The 25032-nt window shown below is 36.5% G+C and overlaps 1 protein-coding gene across 4 annotated transcripts in view; it reads right to left on the bottom strand.

Annotated features, from left to right (window-relative positions):
* cadps2 (Ca++-dependent secretion activator 2) overlaps positions 1-25032 on the bottom strand; it is a 146583-nt gene that overhangs the window by 1295 nt on the left and 120256 nt on the right. For 3 of the 4 annotated variants that reach the window (XM_062992326.1, XM_062992332.1, XM_062992320.1), the window contains 7 exons: positions 22813-22968; positions 21758-21905; positions 19009-19023; positions 13872-13946; positions 13435-13518; positions 13317-13349; positions 7467-7574 (listed from right to left, as the gene is read on the bottom strand). In XM_062992326.1, the coding sequence (XP_062848396.1) occupies positions 7467-7574; positions 13317-13349; positions 13435-13518; positions 13872-13946; positions 19009-19023; positions 21758-21905; positions 22813-22968 (619 nt within the window). The remainder of the gene's footprint in view (positions 1-7466; positions 7575-13316; positions 13350-13434; positions 13519-13871; positions 13947-19008; positions 19024-21757; positions 21906-22812; positions 22969-25032) is intronic. The other variant, XM_062992335.1, reaches the window with a different exon arrangement.

The following is a 25032-nucleotide window of genomic DNA, read 5'->3' as shown; positions in this document are numbered from 1 at the left end:
TATTCAAGCAGTCCATTGAGCTATTTAAGCATATTTAAGTTGCTTGCAAATGAAACAAGTAATACAAATGCATATCATACTATTAATTCATGGTTAATAATGATTAAGAATATAAGACAATGCTTTGCCAATACAATAATCCTTTTCATAGCAATTTATTCAACTTGCTCAGTGTAAACATGGCAGAAAAAGCAACATATCAACAATGACAGTTACATCAACAATTTATTTAACATATAATGAGATTTAAATAAAAATATTAAGCCGTGGAGGCAACACAGGTGAGGTGGATGCTGCACAGCTTTAAAAACTCATGCTCTTACCATGTCTGCATAGAGTTCTTCTGGGATCTCTGGTTTCTCCTACCTCTCAACATGCAAGTGTAAGTATGTGATGCCCTATAATAAGCTGGTTTTGGTTAACTCATTCTCCCATGGGTTCTCCTGCCACTTCTATGCTGATGACCTTCTCTCCTCATATAGCCAACATGACGAGAGCATGCCGGTTCCTCCTCTACAACATCAGGAAGATTCGACCATTTCTCTCCAGGGAAGCTACCCAGATTCTGGTCCAGTCACTTGTAATCTCACGGTTGGACTACTGCAACTCCCTCCTGGCAGGTGCTCCTATGTCCACTATTAAACCCCTGCAGCTCATTCAAAATGCAGCTGCCCATCTGGTTTTTAACCAAGCTAAACACTGCCACATCACCCCACTGCTGCGTTCTCTTCACTGGCTTCCTGTAGCTGCACCCATTCAGTTTAAAACACTGATGCTCGCCTACAAAGCCAAAAATGGACCAGCCCCAAGCTACCTTCATGGTCTAATCAAACCCCGCTCTGTACCGCGCAACCTCTGAGCCACTAGTCTCGCTCGACTTGATCATCCACCCAGGACTAAAGGAAGACAAGCATCAAGGCTCTTCTCTGTTCTAGCACCCAAGTGGTGGAACGAACTTCCTCTGTCTGTCCGAACATCTGAGTCTCTTGCTGTCTTTAAAAAACGATTAAAAACCCACCTTTTTACTAAGCCCTTAAGATGACTTGTACTTATTTACTAAAATTTTTTCCATTTCCAAAAAAAAACAAAAAAAAAAACACTTTGGTTCTAACAGGTTTCAGCAGATTTGTGTTCTTTGACTGTTGTTTACTTAAACTAGAGTAATGAAATGTTTACTATGGAAGCACTTCTGTAAGTCGCTCTGGATAAGAGCGTCTGCTAAATGCAGAAAATGTAAATGATGATAGTCAGTTCAGTTTTTCATTTCCTCTTACAGACTCAGTATCTTGACATGTCTTGGCAGATATCTGATTATGAATTTCAGCTCATAATCTAAAATTTAACCTCAGCAAGACTGAGCTGATATATATTCAATACAACAATCTCTGTGTTTCATAAAAGGAATCGGGACAACATGACCAGATTATGCCAGTTCTGCTGTACAACATCAGAAAGATTTGGCTATTCCTCTCCATGGAAACCACTCAGATTCTTGTCCAGTGTCTTGTCATTTCAAGGCTGGACTCCAACCAAATGCTGCCACATAACCCCACTGTTGTGCTCTCTCCATTGGCTTTCTGTAGCTGCCCACATTCAATTTAAAACAATACTTGCTTACAAAGCCAAAAACAAATCAGCCCCGACGTACCATAAAGCACCTTATTAAACCACCTACCCTTTGGGACACAAGTCGATCTTGTTTTGATCCACCTCCTGACTCAAGACAAGCATCAAGGCTCATGATGTCCTCAAACACAGTAACTGAACATTTGACAATGTATTCTCAATCATTCTCAATCATTTATGTGATAAATATAATTTTTACAAGTTCAGTCAATTGCACAGCATAGCTTTATAAGCTAAATAATATGTTACACTGCCAGCACATACACCTGCTTGTATAAAAAGGAGGTCAATGCTTTTCATTATTAATAAAATTAATAAACTATTCAAAGCAGCTGAGGTGTGTCAAGCTTTACAGTGAATATTTCTTAGATGGCAACATGGTACAAAAGTGTAAATAGAACATCAAATAAGAGCTTTTGGGTAATACCAGATGCTCTTTGGCATTTTACTATATATGACTTTTACAGCTATATATACACTCATCAACCACCTCAACAAGAACATCTGTACACCTGCTCATTTGTGTAAAAAACCCAAAAGCCAATCATGTGGAAGCAGCACACTGCATAAAAAGGAACAGGTCAAAAGTGTTAGTTACTGTTGTCATCAAACACAGAAATAGGGTTATATGTGATTTAAATGACTCTGACAGTGGCATGGCTGTTGGTGCCAGACGGGTTGGTTTGAGTATATTAGAAACTTCCGATCTCCTGGAATTTTCATCCATGTCAGTTTCCAGAGTTAACACATTGTACAAAAACAAAAAATCCAGCAAGAGGCCACTTTTTGGGTGAAAATGCAATGTTGATAAAAGAGGTCAAAGGAGAATAAGAGAACTGGTTCAAGCTTACAGGAAGGCTTTGATAACTCAAATTCTCACTTTACCAAGGGCTTCTTAGAATGCACAACAGTGTTGTTTTTGTGGATGGGCTAGCTGCAACCGTTACATGCCCTCACCAGTACAGACTGCTTCTTTTCACCTGCACAAGTCAGGTTCATATAGACATTCATATCGCACAGATAGTAATGCCCAGTCTCCACTATCCCCCCATTTCTGTGTGCAGGTGCCACTGATCAGCCAGCAGAAGCTGTAATGGAAGCAATTATGAGAAATCCTTAAGGTCCTCCCTGCCTTCCTCAGAAAAGCCAATCACTGTCTGTGTAGGCATTCGTCCGGCCGTTTGCAGAGCTTAGATTCAAACTCGCACACTTAAGATGTCAGCACTGATGGGCTAGCATGTTTTACCACTGCGCCACGCGAGTGTCTGACTTTTATTGTTTAAACTGACCATTTTAAGAAAAACCTTTTTTTATCATTTTAAAATGATTTTACTTTAAATGATAAAGAAAACGACTAGGGCATGTTCGTTTTGGAAGTGAGGACACTAATTGTTACAGTTTTGCAATTGGATCTGAGCTTCAGTCTATGATTTCTCTCTTAATTATGTGCCATACATTTTCAATTGGAGAAAGGAAGCTAAGGTACTTAGAGGAAACATACACCAATTTGGGCAGAGCATGAAAAAAAACTTTCCCAAATTATTTATTTATATATACTGTATATATATTTTTGCAGACTTTACCACTTGTTAAGTACACTGGGTAAAATAAAAATCTAATTAGAAGCAAATTACTGTGTAGAAAACAGGATTTTCAAGCACTGGGTAGCATTTTGGTTTACCTTTAAGATTAACAGCATCCACTTTGTTACATAAACTCCAATACTATCAACTTTCCAATTAACTACAGTCACAAAAATGTACTTCAGAACTATGTTCATTATTAGAACTCTCTGATAAAACAGTGATAATTATAGGACAACTTTGGTACTGTGACAATTTCTGATTATGGCTGTATGTTGTTCAAAGAACAACCCTGAAAAAAAACTTTTTTTTTTTCTTTCAATCAAATAAAGCCAATGCCCAGAAAATGTCAGCAATGTTCCTTCTTGTTACAATATAAAAAAAACTATTTAGGTTTAACCTTCATTTTTCTTTTCATGTCCAAAACAGTAAGTCATTCATACACGGTTATAAACGCTGCTGGCCCTCATCTACGAGGTAATCAGCAATACCACCTTCTACATTTAATTGAATGCAGACCAAATAGAAAAGCAGGAGTTCTCCTTAATTGAGGTACTTAGCCAAGAGACAGAAACAGAGGGACGAGGTGATGAGACACTAATTTTTTTGCAGGTGAGTGGGAGCAAGTTGCATTTCTTCATATTACTAGAAGCCAGACACGAACACATTACCAAGAACATTTCCTTCCTGTGAAGCAGTAATCACACACTTAAGTAGCCTCTTGTCTTTATCATTAAGGAGGCAGTGAAGGGCATGTCTGGCACCCGTGACCAAGCACAAGACTCTGGCCCCTTGCCATGCAGACCTCATCATACTCTTAATAGTGCTGATTTGCTGCTGCCTGCAAGGGCATGCACAGCATGATTTTCACAAAGTAGCCTCTTACACTACACACTGCTCTCATCTCCATATATGTTCACACAAACTCCAATCCACCCATACACAGAGAAGAAAAGAACAAAACAGAATAAGAATACAGGTAAGTGCATTGCTTTAGGCACACTCTTTCTGTGGCAGCCTGTTTGATAAGGAAGGGCGAGCGGTAACATAGTGAGACCCTGCTCTCGGTTTCCTCTCTGTGTGCATGACTGGGTGAGTGTGAGGCACATTAGGAAGAATGGAGAGTGTGAGTGAGGCCCATTAAGCCTTCAGTGTGCCTGTCTCCTCACCGCTGCTCTCCGACCCCAACACAGGCCTGGCAAATAAACAGAAGAGCCCCACACACAGCATCTCTCCAATCTGGCTCTGCACATAAAGTTGTCAAACACAATCCACAGATGTGCTATTGAGACCTGGGGCCTCAAAAGTCCACACAATCAGTTTTGATTCTAAAGCCCATGGGTTTGATCTTACATTATAAGTGTCGTAAAAACTGAACACTGATCTTTCTTCTACTATTAAAACACACAAGGACAGGGACAAGAAATGTTGACTTTCCTTTGCTATAACTTAATCTAAATAGAAAAGGAAGTAAAAAAAATAACAGTTATAAATAAAAATAATAAGTAAATAAATGAGTAAACTCATAATGGCACAGGGGTGCATATTTCTTTAATAACTGTAAAAAATGTTAAGGAAAACCAATAAATACAACTGACATACAGTTGAATTAGCATAAAACTGAACTATCTATTAAAGAATGAATGGATAGGCTGGTGAATAAGCTGTGGATATAATCATCAGCTGTGTATTAAAATACCAAATCACCAATGCCGCTTTACAAAGAATCTATTTTCTAACCTTGAATTTCCAACCTTTCATGATAATTTTTTTAAATATGGTGTATCATGTTAAGATGTTAATACCCTCAGTACGTTCGTCAACTGTAGATCCGTCCACCTGTCTATCTATCCATCCACCCATCACTCCAAGCTGCAACTGGTTACTGACAACTGCCCATTTATATCACAAGACTTACCCCTTATTATTGGACAAAAATGAACAGAGTAGAACTAATGTGTGAATGATTTGAAGATGATGTGTTATTTATAAGCCAGTTAAAAGCTTCAAATCCATACAGACATTTTCAAATCATCATGCAAAACCTTCAGAATAAAAAATACACATTTACAATAATTCTATTCACCTCTTCATGAACAAGATGGTGGCTTTTGAGTGTCTCTGTGTTTTGGCTAAATTATTGAAAAAAAAAAAACAAGTGTTTTTGTTCATTTAGTTCCACAGCTTCTGGAATTTGCTTAAATGCCAAAATGTACAACAATAAGTAGAGAACAAATCTCTTAGAGACAAACATTCACACACACATGACCCCATCATGTATAAACAGGTCAATAAGAGCCCAGGGTGAGTTCTTAGACACTGAAATGGTCACAATGGGCCGATGAGTGCTCTTAGAGAGGCCTTATTGCCTCTCTCACCGAAAACTTTTCACACCTCCATACACCTCCCACTCATTCTGTTGTACAATACAGAGTATAGAAGGCAAAGAGGCCCAAAGCAGGGAGCCATGCAGTGAGACAGAATAAGAGATGTTCATGTATCAGCCTGAAAACAGATAAAGTTCATTGTGATGAGACATGTTAATATGTTTATAATTTCCTACTACTGATTATTCAATATAAATTATATTTGTTTGAAAATTATACAATAATTTCCATCAGGATCAATCATTTCCCTGTCTGTCTGTCTGTTTGTCTGTCTGTCTGTCTGTCTGTCTGTTCTCATGTAAATTATATAAAAGATTACAGATTATATAAACAAACTAACTATTATTAATAAGGGAAACACAACTAATAATAATATTTAATATTTCCCTGTTTGCATGGTATGTTTTAGTGACAATGATTATACAAAAGGAACCAATCATGTACACAAACCTTTACTGGCAGATAAGTCAAAATTACAGTTCTTTTAATTATATCAGATCTGATTAATGCTCAGACTAATAATCTCACTCTCACTCACTTTGTTAACCGCTTATCCAAGGGGGGGGGGGGGGGGGGGGGGGACACGACGACGACACTGGAGCCTATCCCAGCTTTTCAATGGGCGCAAGGCACACAGTAACACTGGACGAAGTGCCAGTCCATCGCAGGGCGCGCACACACGCACACACGCACACACACGCACACACACACACACACACACACACACACACACACACACACACACACACACACACACACACACACACACACAGGGCAATTCAGTGTCTCCAATTAACCTGACTGCATGTTTTTGGACTGTGGGAGGAAACCCACGCAGACACGGGGAGAACATGCAAACTCTGCACAGAAAGGACCCGGACTGCCGCGCCTGGGGATCAAACCCAGGACCTTCTTGCTGTGAGGCGACAGTGCTACCCACCGAGCCACAGTGCCGCCCAGCTAATAATCTGATCCTCCTTAATTACAAAGGTAAATAAACAGTGTTAACCATAGATCATCAGTTAGTTTTCATACTCTTAATCCACCTCTTTTTGATGTGTGAATGTTTAAAAAACTATAATCCACTCTTTCATGAGATGAGATAAAATGTTTTTGGTGGAAGAAAAAGCAATGACTGTAACATAAAAGAAAGCTGTAGGTTTTGCATGTCATGTTTGTCTAGAGATTTTCTCAGAGGCCACAGAAAGAAATCACAAAAATGACCCCTCTGATTTGCCTTTAATAACCCTTACCTCAATACAGTGGTTGTATGACAGGCTGTATTACTTAGAAATCCAAACTTGATAAAAAGTTTAGGTACAAGTAAACCCACTGATAAATGTTGGTTTACAAGGTTAAAATAATAAAAAAAACTCAGGGATCCGTGGTTTAATGGTTTTTATGCTGGAAAGCACTATGAAGTGTTCATCTTTGTTAAAATTTTTATAATAGTTTTACGTCTTTTTATTATAATTATTAAAGCTTATTACAGAAGATTGCTCATTTCTGATCTAGAGCACACCAACTTGATTAAATTAACAAATTTTAAATGTCAGTTTAAAACACCTGCATTTTACTAACTTAATGTAATATAAAATTGTTAAAAATCTTTTGGATTGTGTAAGTGAAACAGTTATAAAACATATAAACTAAGATAGTACATAATTTTACTGTTTGACCAGAATATTACAATATGTATTGTGATCATGGGAATGTTCTTTGGCTGCAAGGGTAAAATCTCTGGAGTATTTCTTTTTTATTTCCAGAACAGTTTAAGTAAATAAATAAAGCTGTTTTATGATGTGTACGTATGTATGAGTTTTTATATATTGATATATTCCCGTATTTATAAAGCCATGCAGGCACTTACATCGAAGATTTTCTCTGTGTACATTTCATCACTCATACGGTCTCTGAGGATGTCCTGATTTTGCCGCACAAATGTAATGTAGGTGTCTGCTAGATCCATGCCAGGTTTCTGAGAGAGAGAGAAAGAAAAGTGAGAAACAGATGAAAGTAAGGTTCATTTGAAAGAAATAAGTCAAATGAAACAAAAACATTTACTATTTCTAATAATAGGGCTGACTAAACAGATATAACTTTGCAGTAAAGCAAAATGTTAACTATTTGAAGTGAAATACACTTGTTTTTGCCTTCATAGTAGTGTTCGCTGTGTATAATAATCTTTAAAATTAACTTTGATCCCCAGCACTGATCCCTCTTGTCTAAATTCACAATAAAAGCCACCAATAAAAACTCATGAAAACTCTTGTTCTAGTGTTCTAGTGTAAAACAATAACTGATTGATATTCCCCTGTAACACTTACACACTGTCAAAGCGATCTTCTCAGCTTACATGAGTAACAAATAAAGACAAAAAAACATTGCAATTCACACTGGGAGTGCAGGAGGAAGAAAACGCTCTAATACTACTGTAATTGCTTTGACACCTTTCACACCCATTTCTCAAGGGCTGACAGCCTGCGGGTAGAGCATGGCTCCTTATCACGCTACGCTTCCTCCTTCATTGTGGTGGGAGACGCCAGAACACTGCACTGCATAGAAGTGGAAATTCCCTCCTGGACTTTCAGTAGAGAATGGTAAAATAACTAGACATCAGATATTAGAATGACACTCCTCTGTTCAGGTTTTATTGCTTAGATACTTGACAGCTGGTATGTTTGTGTGTTACAGCATGGCAGCATGGCATTAAGAGCTTACAGAACCTGAGGTTTGTAAGGGCACAGCACCTACATTTCTGACTAAATGTAGTAATGAAAGGATCCCTACATTTTAAACATGAATGCACAAAACATACTGTGTCCTGAAGGGCCAGTTGACAAGTCATGTACGGTTGACGGCCTGTACGTAGGTGTAGCAGGTAAAAAGTTGACATACTGATGTGTCTATTGCCACTTAAGCACCCCAGAGAAAAGCATGTGAGAAATAAACCCGGATACAAAGTGCAGCTAAATTAAAACTAAGCAATAAAAACATTAAAGAAAAGAAACACCCTAATTTTAGTCATGTCATTATTTTTTCAGATATTTAAATACCTTGCATCTTTCGTCTCTTTTATACTGCACTAATAAGTGAATGTCAGAAACAGTAACTTTAACATTTTTTTTTTATTAACAGTCAATAAACAGCTTATAGCCTGCAGAATTCTGACATACACATAGTTACATAGTTCTGGCATACACTTTATGTGTTCCAAAATCATATTGGCTGATATGGTCTAGAAAATGAATTACAAAGCAGTTTGCAGTATGAAAACATTTATAGATTACTTACATTTGTTAATTTTAATACATTATTTCACTCCAAATAAATATTTCCAGAAATATCCCTCAATGTAGCTTTGTTTGTTTGTTTGTTTATTAGGATTTTAACGTCATGTTTTACACTTTGGTTACATTCATGACAGAAACGGTAGTTACTCATTACACAAGATTCATCAGTTCACAAGGTTATATCAAACACAGTCATGGACAATTTAGTATCACCAATTTACCTCACCTGCATGTCTTTGGACTGTGGGAGGAAACCTGAGCACCCGGAGTAAACCCACGCAGATACAGGGAAAACATGCAAACTCCACACAGAAAGGACCCAAACCGCCCCACCTGGGGATCAAGCCCAGGACCTTCTTGCTGTGAGGCAACAGTGCTACCCACTTAGCCACCGTGCCACCCAGTTAGAAGAAATAAGATTTATATTTATAGAACATTTTTAATTCTAAGATTGTCTAAAGCCTATTTTTAATATTAAAAGGTGTGCATATTTGATTAGATTAAGTCCTTGATTAAAGGAAAAATGAGTAACTAAATAAAAAGCCCTCAATAAAAAAATATACTTAACAAAACCGTAGAATTTAAAGTGTTTAGGTTTTTCACTGGTCATTCATTCATTCAGTTATTCAAATGATCATTCATTACTTTTAATAGGCCAAATTGTCCTTGTTCATATATGCTGTTAAGGGAACAACAGAACTGGAAGAAATCTGTCGGAAAGAGATGCTCATGTATTTTGCTCCCATGCACAGTAGAAACATGGCTTCAGAGGCAGAAAATTCTCTAAAGATCACATCCAAATGTAAAATTAATGTCCCACTCCATGCCAACAAACTATTTTCAAACATTTTAGCCTTTTTTGAATAAAAAAGTGACCGCACTGGAACTTTAACTGGAAATAGGGTTTAAGCTGTAAGAAGGAAAATGGTTATATGGAAAGGAATCTAATCCCTAGACACTGGTAACCTTGTTAGAGCACATACCATCACAGACTTAACCCCTGTTAAAAACCTATGGGTGAGCTAAAAAGGGCAGTCCTCAAAAGAGGAACTATAGGAACATGGGGAGATTCATTATTTTAGATTCCTAGCTTTGGATTATAAGAGAAGACTCACAGCTGTTATGCTAAGTGAAGTTGCACAAATTACAAATGATTATGGCTTAAAATTAAACTCGGAGGTAGAATTATAAAATTACAAAAATAATACAAGTCACTTTTAAAAATCCAAACTATAATATGACTGACCAGGTGACCCTTTACCACTTGTTTTGACAGTGCAACAGGGTAATCAGACACACACATCATTGCAAGCTCAAACAAGTATACACACCTATGCACATTAGCTGTCAGCCAAGCCAGGTTTTCATCATTCCCACAAACTCACATGCAGACCAACAGGAGAGGACATAAGAGCATTTGAGCTGCAGGAGCGAGAACAATGCAAGAGCAGCTAGGGACAGGCAGGGGTGCGGGGCAGTAAGGCACTGTGTGACTAAATCAATAGAGAGGTGTGGGATGGTGTGATTAAGGCCAGGTTAATGACTGGTTAAGCTGAGGGGATAAGCAATGGGAATGGGAAATAGACGAGAAAAGGAAGCAGAGACAAATACGCTGTAATTACACAGAGCTGCTGCTCTGGCTTCCTGCCACTGCTTTATTCACTGCCCAGGTGCAGGTGTATCAATGCGTGCGAGGGCCTGATTCACTGTGTGTGTGTCTGTGTGTGTGTATAACAGAAACAGAGTAAGAGTAGGATGAAGCAGCATGTGTGAAGTGTTTGCATGGCATGTATGAGAAGTACGTATGGGGTAAATAGTTTGATGGTAGAGTGTTAATGTGTATGTGAGAGCATCAGCTTTAAACCAAAGCATGTGTTTGTACGGGTGTGAATGTGTGGCTAAATACGTTTAAGTGAGCTACCAGCAGGTCTTGCCTTGCCAGAATATCCCAGCCTGTGAATGGCAGCCCTCACAAAAGAGCAGGAGAGCTTAAAATTTCATGACAAAGGCCCAGAAATGTTCAGTGCCAAAGGCCAGACCAAAGCAAGGCTCTCTCTTTCGTCTAGCATGGTAGTGAAATGGGCTTACAGGGTGCCAGGTTCTCATCACAGAAAAGCACGAAGTGGAGCTTACATTGTAATGTAAGAGTAACGTAAAAGGGAAATTAAACTGCCAAGACACTAATGCCATGAACAAAACTTAATCAGGATTAAGTACTTGTGATAAAGCTGTTGTTGGCAATTACATCTTGAACATGTCTAGGGTAAGAAATAATAACAAGCATTTTTGAAGCATTGAGGTTTAATTTTGACATGTTACTCTTGGCAAACGTCCTTAATTCTCCAAGGTTACAAGTGTCCAACGAATGGACTTGCAAGTCAATAGGTTATTACAGAAGGCAGTTATAGCTGCAAAGACCCAGCAACTTCATATTAATGGTACATATTTATAATTAACCGAGTCAAAAGACACAAGTGCAAATTAAAAGTGGATTTACAGCATATTACATTTTTTTGTTTTTATTTCCCCCACAAAATGAATTTTAGGCCATACTTTTGGCATCAAAAAGAAAAAAAAAATACATACTACACTAATTATTATAATTTTTTAATATAATTTTTCTTTTAAAATTGTTTAAATTAATAGTATATTTTATAGTAAGTATAGTAATAGTAAGATTAGGCCCAATGTCAACAACTTTATGGATAGTTACAATGATTTAAAGCCATCATGGGTTAGCAATTAGTGCTGCTTAGCCAGTTGTAAGATGTACCCTGACACTACAATACAGTTGCAATCAAAATTATTTAATCCGCAGTGCAAATCAGGTTTATTAGCAAACAAGAACAATTCAAATAGCTTTTTTTTGTTGTTCAAAATTCAACACAAAATGAAGCCCTTAATCATTTACATTAGGTGTGCTTGTATGCTCTAATGAGGGATTCTATTCAGGGGGTTTAATAATTTAGAGACTGAAGTAGTCATTGAAAGTCATTTTGAGTTGAATCTGAAGAAACCATTTATTAAATTAGTAGTATTAAGCTATTTTAATGGTTCTTGTTTGATTGCTTTATTGACAAGAGCTGAAAATTTTGTAAAGTTTGTTAACAACCTAATTTGCACTTGGGGATGAATAATTTTGATCGCAACTGCAGCTCACTGCAACATATTAATTATGAAACATTTTTTTATGTTGTCATTTGCTGAGTACATATCACCACTTTTATTTATATAGTGCCTTTCCCATGCTCAAGGAAGCTTTTACAACCAAAGAACATAAACACATTAAACAGAAGTACAAACAAAAAGAAAATTACATGTATAATGTTCAAGTACAGATGGAACCATGAAGTCTTTATGAGAAATTTAAATGAATAAAGAGAGTAAAGAGCATCACTGATAGACTTCCATAATATTCCACAATTGAGGAGCTACCACACTAACAGATTTACCACCCATAGTGGTCAACTTAAACCTTGGAATATGAGAAAGGTAATATTGATGTAAAGCTCAACCAGGTAGTGAGGACTCATGCAGTAATACAAAGATGTGGTCAGTGGTAGAGTAGGGGAGAATTTTAGCATTAGCATTTTGTACATACTGTAGCCTACTGAGGGCTTCAACAGTCAGACCAGATAGAGGGACATTACAGTAGTCTAACCCTTATGTCACCAATGCATGTTTTGTTTGCTTGTTTGTTTATTAGGATTTTAACGTCATGTTTTACACTTTGGTTACATTCATGACAGGAACAGTAGTTACTCATTACACAAGATTCATCAGTTCACAAGGTTAAATCAAACACAGTCATGGACAATTTTGTATCTCCAGTTCACCTTACTTGCATGTCTTTGGACTGTGGGAGGAAACCGGTAAACCCATGCAGACACGGGGAGAACATGCAAACTCCACACAGAAGGGACCTGGACCGCCCCACCTGGGGATTAAACCCAGGACCTTCTTGCTGTGAGGCGACAGTGATACCCACTTAGCCACCGTGCCACCCCCAATGCATGTTTAAGTGTTTCTACATCTGATAGGCTGAGGGTTGACCAGAGATGAGTAATATTACATAGATACAAGAATGCTGTCTTGATTACATAATACATATAAATATCAAAGGACAGTGCGATGTCAAAGATCACTACAAGATCGCAGATCATGTTGGCAGGATCACATATTATATATAAAAAAATATTCACATGATAAAACATAATATTGAAATAGCACTGTTTATTAAGAGATGCTAAAATACTGGACTAAGACACTGTAAAGTTGGAAACCACAGTTCACACTAAATTAAAAACTGGCAAACACAAAAATGGGTGCATGTGCTAAATAAAATACACTGTACACAGTCACAAAGCAGGCACCACAGCTTCATGCAGACAATATTCACTAACAGGTCTAAGCTGAGTAACACTTACTGGGACGTCCACATACTTGGCTGCTGCTTTTACCTTTAAGACAGGGCATCAATAGGCTTTATAAACTTTATCTTGTATCTTATTTTTGGCACTTGATTAAAGGAGAAAAAATACTCACAGTAAAAGAAAGAATTGAAGAAAAGAACGTTCCTTCATCATATCGTGAAAGCTTGGACAACACACCATCCAAAACAGCCGCAAACTGCAGGTGCAGAAGACGGGGAAATTCATAGATGATGAGATAATGAAAACACATTTTAACAGCATAGGTACCAAATTAAATGCTTAGCAGCTCAAGAGAATGTTAAGTAAAAGAAAAAAAAAACTGAGTAATAGCAAAATACCATAAGTCAGCCGTTAGCTTCATAAGAGAGGTTTCTTGACAAAAACATAGCATTCATTCCAATTCTATATTCATTCAGTCTAATTTAAGCACTTTAAGGCATTCATCAGAGCACAATTAAGTGTGAGCAAAAGATTTTGCAAACGTTAACCTAAAATCTAAACCTAAAATAGGCATGTAAGATTATTTGTATGATAATCAAGAATTTGTACCTTTGAAACAAGACAGGACATCATTTCTTTAAAGGTTTCATCGATCAAAACATCAATTTTGGAATGGTACTGTTGCTGTGGAGATTATAATAACAAAAAACGTAAGAAAAATATAACATGGTAGCTTGTAGACATACACTATATTGCCAGAAGTATGTGGACACCTGACCATAAGCTTGTTGGACATCTTATTTGGGTACTAATATGAAGCCCTCCTTTGCGTCTATGACAGACTCGAAAAGCATCTGTAAAGTCAGCCAGTAATGTAGGGTGACCGGAACTGGCTCACAATTAATATTACAATTTATCCCTGCTGATCAATGCAGGTCTCCAGTGTTCTTTACACCAATCCTGTCAACAGTTTCTTTATAAAGCTTTGTATTTGGACATCTCACCATGAGCCTGTTGAGCCATGAGAATGCTTCTTACAAGTCTCTGAAGTATGTATGTTGGATTTGTGTCCATTCAGTCAAATAGCATTTGTATGGCTGGGCATTGAGGTTGGTCAAGAGGTCAAGCCTCAATTGATGTTCTAGTTCATTCCAAAGCTGTTCAATAAGGCTGAGGTTAGGGCTTTGTGCAGGCCACTGAAGTTTCTTTAAACCAAGCTTGTCTTTATAGATCTGGCTTTATATGCTAGAAAAGGAAAGGTCCTTCCCTAAACTGTTGCTGCAATGTTGGAAGCATATAATTTCCTTTAAATAATGTATTTATTACACTTGTTAGCCACTGTTGTGGTTGAAAAACCTAAACTCAATAATTAGAAAAAGTGTCCATATAGTTTTGGCCATATAGGTTAAATACAGAGTTTTGATTATTCAATAATGTGGTAGCTTTAAGCACATGTATCAATACAGAGATTCAATTAGTACAGAATTGCAAGAAGCAACCTGTCTCATTCATGTGTAACAGGTAACCCTAGGCTGAACATGAGTATGTGTGTGTGATAACACAGGTATGTAAGATCTAGAAATCTTAAACACTTAGGATCATCAGAGTGGACTTCTGTTTCTGGCCAAAATATGTAATCATTGATTACAATAATACGTGAGAGCCCACTTAGTCAGACTTAATACTTATTCACTTAGTCACTTCATTACTTTACTCGCTTGTTTATTCATTTAGCGTTAATGCCTAAAATAAGGTAAGAAAATGCAGTAAACAGCAGCTAAAACAAACGTTATACAAACACATACTGTATTTCAAATGTAAAATATAATAAGGTGTGTGGGTGGTGGTTTGTTTATGAAATCAGATTACATTTATTCCTAATTTAAAAACCAAGGCAACATAAACCTTTTCTTGACCTTACAGCTGTTAATTATTTAAAAAAATTATTTAAAAATCTTGTTAATTATTAATTAATCAACATGTTACAGCTGTTTATCTTATGAGCACAGAAAAGTCATGGTTGTATAGAAGCTCTCAAACAGAATGCTAAGGATGATCATATCGAATCAATCACAAAGCCAAAACAGATTAATAAGACAAAGGTCTGTACAAAGCATTTTTAGGCACTGATTGAACATTCTGTATGCATAACTCATCACTAGACTAATAGAAGGAGTAAGCGCACTATAGTATCTTTTACCCACTTCAAGATGTCAAATCACTAAATTGATCAAACAATCTACAGATCAAATTTCCAAAAAGTTTCATAAAATAAATCGATCAAACAATCTACAGATCACATTTCCATAAAAGTTGTGTTGTTTTGTAAAATGTATTAAAAACAAGGATCTGTTATTTGTTCATTCTTTTAAACTTTTACTTAACTTACAAAAGTTAAAACTAATTTCCAACTTTCGCACTCAACAATGTAATTATATTTTGGAAATTATGAACACATTTAGAATTTAATCTCTGCAACACAAAAACAAGCAGGGACAGATGAATGTTTAATTCTGTGTTCCATCATCTTTCCAATTAATAAGACTTTTCAATGGTTTAAGAACTAAGGACACCAATTATTGCAGTTTTGCAAGTATAATTTTGTTTGATACACAAGACTTCAGCTGCTCAACAGTCTGTGTTTACAGTTGTCCGGTTCTTTCCTCTGTGATTGTTTGAAGGTCACACACATTTAACACATTCTGGATTCCCTCAATCTTTTAACAATATTATGTATGGTAGATGGTGAAAGACCTGAATTATTTAAAATCTTAAGAAATGCTCTGTTAAAACAACTGTCAATTCTCTAACAAATTTTGGCACAATTTTGTACAACACAACCCATCTTTCACTGCTAAGATTGAGCCTCTGCTGGATTTTTGCTTTTTGCTCTTTTTATACCCAAGCATAATTCATGAACGTTTCATATTTTGTAATTTCCTTGTTCTTTTTTAGACAAGTATATATTTAATAATTAATAGATTCTTCATTTTATTGCATTTTACAAAATGTCCCAAATTTTACAGAAACCTCATCTATTCTTGGGACAGTGGTGGATTAGTTGATAGAGCGATGGGCCCCTGAGTCCCATAAACCGCTCAGCTCTGGGTGCATTGTACAATGGCTGACCCTGTACTCTGACCCCAGCTTCCAAACAAGCTGCGATATATGCGAAAAATAATTGTACTGTACATGTGTATATGACAAATAAAGGCATTGCTTTATTGTGTGTGATAGAGATAAATATCTGGTAAAATAACAAAAAATAGATAAATGTGCTATAACAAAGAGAGTATAGGTTAAAACAGTCCTGGTGTGACAGGATGGGGTACGTGAAGGGCCCAATGCTTGATATTTTCAAGGTAACCAAAATTTCAAGTAACACCCCTGCACACTCAACATCTAAGAAATGCTTTTGACAGTAAAACAAATGAAGAAGAATAAGATGAAATAATTCCATGTACACATACCATAAAAGAGAAAAATCTTTCCATCCAACCTAGTTGAGTTAAGCAGCTAAAAGCGTTATTATGACAGGAAATGAAATTCGTTTCTTCCGTTTGGGGAAAAGGGAATTTGAAGGATACTTTTTAAGCGGGCCGCATTAAAGCCAGCCTCATGTTTTTTTAAAGGACCCATCCAGCTACAGTGAGCAAAGGCTTGTTTGGGAATCAATTAATCTGCCATTTCACGTTGGATAATTTGATTCATTTATTGCTGTGTAAAAAAATGATGCTGAAAAAAGACGAGAGGTAAAAGATAGGGAAAGACTAGAAGAAAAACAGAGAAAAGATAGAGGGACACAAAGTAAGAAAAAAGGGGGGGGGGGGGGTGAGAGAGTGAGTGCATGTGTGTGTGTGAAAGGGAACGAGAGCCTCCATTCGGCTTCATTGAATAGATGCCTTTGCTGCATGCAAGGCAAGCAGGAGTTCATCTCTGCCAACAATGCCCTTTCACAGCACATCTAAAGAACACCCAAATTAAAAATTTCAATCAATAAAGAGCGTAGATCGGTGACAAATTGAGGGTGCAGAGAGGGCACCACTGGCAGCCCTAATTTTCTTTTCACCATTTGGCGCTATACAAAACAGCAATTTTTCCATAAACTGAATTATGGGAGAATCTTAAGGACTTTTTTTTTACGTCAATTAACACTTCCATGTTTGCTTTTTTTATAACTGTGGGGGCCAAATTGCAAGGGCTCTTTCTGCATTAGAGGGGATTAAATTGTAAGGTCTTTGCTGTGTGTGAAAACCAAAAGAACAATAATTTCTTTTGAAAACATTTATCTGGGAGTGATCCAGTAAGAGGCACTTAAGGGATAAAGCAGTTTCTAAAGAATAACCTTGCTTTCTGAAATGTGCCAACACCTTCAATGGAAGCGAGAACAGGCTAAATTTTTTATCTAGATATTACAAACCCAAACATAAACATAATCCACAGAAATTCAACTGAGTGGGTAAATATACTCTCAGCAATTCAATAAACTTGATTATTTAAGTAATATTTATTTTCGTTAAAGCTTGTTGGCATTTCTTAATGCCAAATACCTCCACTGTTCAATATGGAGGTAGTGATATGATATGCTCTCCTAATTAAATGCAGTACGGTTGGCCCTATAATTTCTATACAACAGACGAAACAAAGAAAAGCAATTTTAAATTTATATACAGACATGCATATAATTGGTAGGTTGACACTAGTCTTTGTGTGCCACTTATGTGCCAATAAGTACTGTCCCAACACATTCCTGTACAAGGCTGCATACAAGCTCTGTTAAACAAAGTGCACATTTTAGGGTGTAGGAAGCCATTTGGAACACAGTCTGTGTGTGTTTATACAACAGCATCAGAGATTTCATTGCAAGACATGGCACAAATAAAGGTGTGTTGGATCATTTACTGCATATTAGTACATTGAATATTGAGAAATAACTATTTATAACCAGGTTCTTTTCATTACCTTATTTATTTCTGTGACAGACATTATTATAACCTATGCAAATATCTTAGCACATCCTTAATTAGCACAAATCATACTACATTTTTCAAGTCTGAAATGCACACAAAGAGAAAAGCTGCTTGTTTGGAAGTTTTTTTTTTGTTTAATATACTTCTAGTGTACATATTCACAACAATTGAACAAACAATCAATTTTGACTTAAGTATGAAAAAATGAATCTAAACAAACACAAAAGGCAAATCGATAAGAGAAAAGATTAACACAATTTAATTAACATTAACACTGGTTTTGCTAAACCATTAAAAATGTTTTTTTTTTTCAAAATTTAAGATGCTTTTTTTATTCTGACCAATTCATTTTGACAAACTGTCATTAATCTCCCAAGGTTACAAGGGTGGTGCTCTGATGGATGCATATATTTTCAATAAAATTAAAATCAGAAAATCGGCTGGACCATGCAAGCACCCACACATTATTATTATTATTTTTAGAAACCATTGTTTAGATTTTTTTGCTTTATATGTGGGGTTTGTTAATTGTCACTCCAATTATGTGATAAATCACTTCCATACTTCACTGTTGGTATAATGTTCTGTGATCATACAAGCAACACTATTTTTTCTCCAAACAGATAATTATGATCACATCATTTTAGAGGTATTTTCCTTATCATTAATCTGCTCATATCTTGTAACATCTAGTGTAATTCACTAGTAAATATAAATTTGAATTTATAAAGCAAACTGTTTGTACAGACTGAACGCCAATAAGACTGTAAACTTACCCACTGTGTGTTAATCTTGAATTCATGCAGTGATGAACAGGATACATAAATAAAAAGAAGGAAACATGGGTAAAAAGAAAAGACATAAGCTAGATGAAGAATTAACATAAAGTAAAACACAAAAACAGATATTAGATAAATAAACCAGCTATACGAAATCAAAAACAAATAAAAAAAGGCATTGTGCCACAATGAACTGATTCACTGAAAATGTTATGACTTTTTGGTAGGTAGTGATTTGGCATTGTTTTTGAATACTTCAGACCAGTCCGGTCTAGAAGACCTGATCATGAGTAAGCTACTGGCACTGAGGCCTTTAGTACAAAAAATCTTTGTTCAGTTTTAAGGCAATACTTCAAGAGAGCTATTTGAGCATGGTATACAAGCAAAAAAAAGTTAAAACATGGTTTGCTACACTGTAAAACCAATTTGAAGTAATGCTGAAGCATTTTCTGCAATTCTTACATTTAAGACACTATAACATTAGAAATTTGTGTAGAAAGAATTGAATATACACTGATCAGCCATAACATTAAAACCACCTCCTTGTTTCTACACTCACTGTCCATTTTATCAGCTCCACTTACCATATAGAAGCACTTTGAAGTTCTACAATTACTGACTGTAGTCCATCTGTTTCTCTGCATGCTTTGTTAGTCTCCTTTCATGCTGTTCTTCAATGGTCAGGACCACCACAGGACCACTACAGAGCAGGTATTATTTGGGTGGTGGATCATTCTCAGCACTGCAGTGACACTGACATGGTGGTGGTGTGTTAGTGTGTGTTGTGCTGGTATAAGTGGATCAGACACAGCAATGCTGATGGAGTTTTTAAACACCTCACTGTCACTGCTGGACTGACAATAGTCCACCGACCAAAAATATATCCAGCCAACAGCGCCCTGTGGGCAGCGTCCTGTGACCAATGAGGAAGGTCTAGAAGATGACCAACTTAAACAGCAGCAATAGATGAGCGCTCGTCTCTGACTTTACATCTACAAGGTGGACCAACCAGGTAGCAGTGTCTAATAGAGTGGACAGTGAGTGGACACGGTATTTAAAAACTCCAGCAGCACTGCTGTGTCTGATCCACTCATACCAGCACAACACACAAACACACCACCACCACCTAAATAATACCTGCTCTGTGGTTGTCCTGTGGGGGTCCTGACCATTGAAGAACAGGGTGAAAGCAGGTTAAAAACAGATGGACTACAGTCAATAATTGTAGAACTACAAAGTGCTTCTATATGGTAAGCGGAGCTGATAAAATGACAGTGAGTGTAGAAACAAGGAGGTGGTTTTAATGTTATGACTGATTAGTGTATGTTATTGCAGATGGGTAGCTCTCCTTACTCCGTACTTTAATCTCCACACATAAAAAAATTTAATTTTGTTAATATTTGAATTTGATATAGGTTTTGATTTTTATATTGATATTTGATATAGGAATTAGATATTTGTTATAGGTTATTTGATAAGGAAAACCTTAGAAGCTTGGGGAAAATATCACATACAATTCCAGTCGTTACACTTCCTTGTACACCATAGACTATTTAAACTAAAAAAACTACAGCAGAAAAGATATTTATTTCTATATCTCTTATAATAAGAACTAAGAAATATGTTATAGCTGAAATTTATATTTGGAGCTGTGCTAAATGCTCTTTGGCTATAATTCTTGCTAGGATGTATAAAAGTATAAAAGTAAAAGTAATAACTATCATATACTGAATCATTTAAATCATTGACCATGAATGAATCATTACTGCTATAAAAATGCTGTAAATTTTGTGCACATGTACATGGTTTACAGTTCACTCGGAAGGTGCCTGAAACAAAATAAGAAATGCCACTTCTGGAAAAAAAGGGACATTTTGTAAAATACTATAAAAATCTGTGATTAATTAATTGTCATGAAGTTTTGGTTGACCAACTTGATTGCATTTTGTAAGTATCAAACATTTTTAGTTTGGTGCCTGCAACACACTCAAAAAAGTTGAGACAGGGGCAAAATAAAAGTAAAAGGTTTATAGAATTAAAATTTTAAATACACCATTGTGAAATGTTCCAATAAACAAGTGAACTGGTAACAGGTGAGAGTATCAAGACTGGGTATAAAGGAATCCACCAAAGGTTTAGTATTTACAAGAAGAATAGGTCGTGGCTCAACACTGTCCGTCAAACCTCATAAGAGACTTGTCAATCCATTCAAAAAGAACATTTCACAATGCAAGACTTAAATTAACTTAAGTCTTTTTCCATCTAGTGTTGCAGACATCTTTGTACTTTTGTCAGGTAAATAAAAATGAATGAGAATCAACAAATAACAGTTTTTTTATTGCATTTTATAAAGCGTCCAAACTTTTCCAGAAATATCGTTTGTAAATAAAGCATATTTAAATCACAGCTCACACACAGTTAATACCTAAATGCACTTTTTATTTTTGAGTCAGCTCCAGTTATATTGGCATCGTTGGCAGGGTAAAAAGAAGTGGCACACACAGACATTTATGACTCCCTGCTCTGTGATCATTAAGCATTATTGGGAAAGACTGTTGTGAGCTGTTGTGATGGCAATAGGAGGATGTACAAGTACTAATTGCAGAGGTGGGCGAATTTAAGTAGACGAGTAAGCTAATTATCCAAACAGACAATGCCAGATGTGCCAATGATTCTGGATTCTCTAAATGATATGTATATACAACTGTTTACATTATTAGATAGACCTGGTGTGACTGTGGTTTACCTCTTGGCCTTGATCGAGAATGCAAAGTTTGTAGTACTGCTTTTTGGCATCCATAAGAATGTTAAACATGGTGCAAACAGATAAAGGCACCCTGAAGACTGTGGACTTGCTTGACTTTTGCATCTTACAGTCAAACGCTACTTTGGTCCTGTGGATAAAAAAAGGTACAACTTCAAAAACACCCTAAAACTTAGCAAAGTAAAATAGTTATGTTCTTCAATGGTAAGGACTCTCCCAGGACCAGCAGCGCTGCTTTGCTGATCCACTCATACCAGCACAACACACACTAACACACCACCACCATGTCAGTGTCACTGCAGTGCTGAGAATGATCCACCACCCAAATAATACCTGCTCCGTGGTGGTCCTGTGGGGGCAGGTTAAAAAAAGTATGTAAAGGAACAGATGGACAGATGGTGCTTCTATATGGTAAGTGGAGCTGATAAAATGGACAGTGTGTGTAGAAACAAGTAGGTGGTTTTAATGTTATGGTTGATCTGTATATACATATATATATATATATATATATATATATATATATATATCTATCTATCTATCTATCTATCTATCTATCTATCTATCTATCTATCTATCTATCTATCTATCGATCGATCGATCGATCGATCGATCGATCGATCGATAGATAGATAGATACACTGTTGTCACACATGTAATTAGAATGTATATACATTGCATAATCAAAAAACCAGGATGATTTTTATTTTTTAACCAAAAGACAGAAGTGGTTTACAAGACAAGTCACTTAGTGAGTATCCATGCATTACATCAACTCTATATTATATGGGATACTTGCACAAGACAGATGGTAAAATAGGTTTTACATAACTGCATTTGTGTGTCTTAGTGTTTGATAGACACACTCAACAAAGCAGACACATTTTGCGTGTGCCTCTTTCTTATAGTCACACCCATTTATCTTATTTAGTTGATCAGATCAGAAATGCAGTAAGTCAGAACAATTGAACTAAAAGTCAACAAAACCAGTTCTTATTCATTTTATGTGCTTAGGTGCAGTGTTTGGATAATGACTTGACCTTTTTACACAGGCTTCCATCATATCGCTGGCCATGAGCTTTAATCTCTGCTCAAGATGTTTCGCGAACTCCAGCTCTGGCCAGTGCAGGTCCATCACAAACATCTGAAGGGCATCCAGCTTCCAGAACAGATCTTCTGACGTTGCTGAGCCATTACTGCCAACAGAGGGCAGAGAATAATGTGATGTTATGTTCCTTTTTTTTTTTATTATATCTAATATCATTTAAGCACCACAGTTTAGCTAATTGATGTCTAAAATTTTCATTGAAATTAACACAAAAACTCCTCTATCACGCTCTCTATCTTTATAGAATGTTCTTATGTACTTGCATTGTTCACAAGCACTTGAAAAGCTTAGCGTTAACAGCATATCATGTTTTTATTCTATTAGTTTGCCCAAGCTATTTTTAAGCAGGCACCTTTAGACAGAACAAGGTAACTAAGCAACTAATTTAAAGGAAGGACAACGTTAATTTAAATTAAATGGGAACATAAAGAGAAAGTCAGTCATTTTTTAAGAAAGCTACCAATTTTATAAAAATCGAGTTCTCTTCAGTGTTTACCCATATAACACATATATTAACACATATGCACTGAATTAAGCAAACCAATACAGCAAACCAACTACTAATTTTTTTAAATATGACAGATAGAATTTAAATGAACCCAACTCTCAACCTCATTTATTTTTTCCACAAATTGTGCCATTTGAGAAGAATTATTAAACTGCCACCTGGGTTTTTAGTCATTTTTAGGTTTAAATCTGACTGATAACATGATGAATAAATGAACAGTGGTGTGATCAACCAGATTATTGTGCTTTCCTAATTTTTTTCCCCTTTATAACCAGCAACTACACTGTGTGGCCACAAATGTTTGGACATCTGACCATGAGCTTGTTGGACATTTTATTTCAAAACCAAAGGAAGTGATATTTAAATGGCTGTTACTGTCACATACTTTTTAAAAATATTTTTCAAAAAAGATTGATTTGTATTGCAGAGATTCAGAAAAAGGAAGATAACTTTTCTGAGGAAAACATCTGACCCTGTCTTCAATGTCATTTTCTGGTTGCTACTGGCATCTTTTAAAACTTTTAAAAAAAGTGCTCAATCCAAGTTCGTGTTTCATCTAAATTAAAACACTTTTAATATTTTCATTCCTTTGATTCTAAGAAACATCAGAGCTAACAAAGAAAACGCACAAAGCGTTGTTTTAAAAGCTTGAAAGCTTTGTTGACTGCTTCTGGATTTTCAGAGGCTCCTGACAGCCTAAACAAAGACTGCTACCACAGTGTCAACCAAAGTCAAAACGACAACACACCGAGAGGCTGACACAAGCAGCGCTCAAGTGTAAAGCGCGAATGTTCAGCACTAAGGAAAAAAAGGGCAGTCACTCCTTTTGCTGTTAAAAGACTGTTACCTTCACAAGTGGCAGTCCTGGAAAATAGTTTGGCAAAGTCCACAGTGCAATTAAAAAGGATGAGCATGAGTTCCCACTCGATTAATTAGCGGCGCTACAGTGTGTAATGGCTCCCTTGGGGGCCTGCGCCGCCCCCCTTAAGCCTGCGTGAGCGGGGGAAGAGGCCGCATGAACAAATGGACGAGCTTCTCGCCAGAACCAACACTCCTGTGGGGGAACACGGCATTCTGACTGCCTCTAACAACCAACTAACCACAGAGTCCCCTTGGACGCACACCCACAGGACTACTCCCACTATAGACACTGTTTCAGCCTAAAACCTGGTGTGCATTTGCAGTCCAGCTTGTTTACAATGAACATGGTCTGCTTATTGGGATTTATTAAAATTTCTTCTATGAAAAATGCATCATAGCTGCAGCAGTATCAAATGCCAGCTAATAGCTTGATTTGGTACAGTTATTCCAGTGTTTTAAAGAACAAGTAGGGCGAGTTCTTTTCATTATAGAGGAATACTGTTGGACCTACAAAAACTAGTAGGTGGTGCTGATCTATAGCATGTGGTCTACCTGCAACAAGGTTTTATTTTTAAGATAGACTGGAGTTCAAAACACTAAAAGACTCATAATAAATGCTGATAAATAATTTTACAATCAACAGATTCCACTGCTGACACAAGACTAGCATGCCAGACATTAAAATGGCAAATTAGAGAAATTTATTGGCACATTTAATTTTTTTTCAAAACTGTTTGTGTGAAAGCCACAGAGAAAGTGAGAATTTATGTCTTAATGGCTCTG

Source organism: Trichomycterus rosablanca, chromosome 1, assembly GCF_030014385.1.
Source record: "Trichomycterus rosablanca isolate fTriRos1 chromosome 1, fTriRos1.hap1, whole genome shotgun sequence".
Lineage (NCBI taxonomy): Eukaryota > Metazoa > Chordata > Actinopteri > Siluriformes > Trichomycteridae > Trichomycterus > Trichomycterus rosablanca.
Note: the sequence above shows the minus strand (reverse complement) of the source record. Positions and strands in the feature narration are given on the sequence as shown.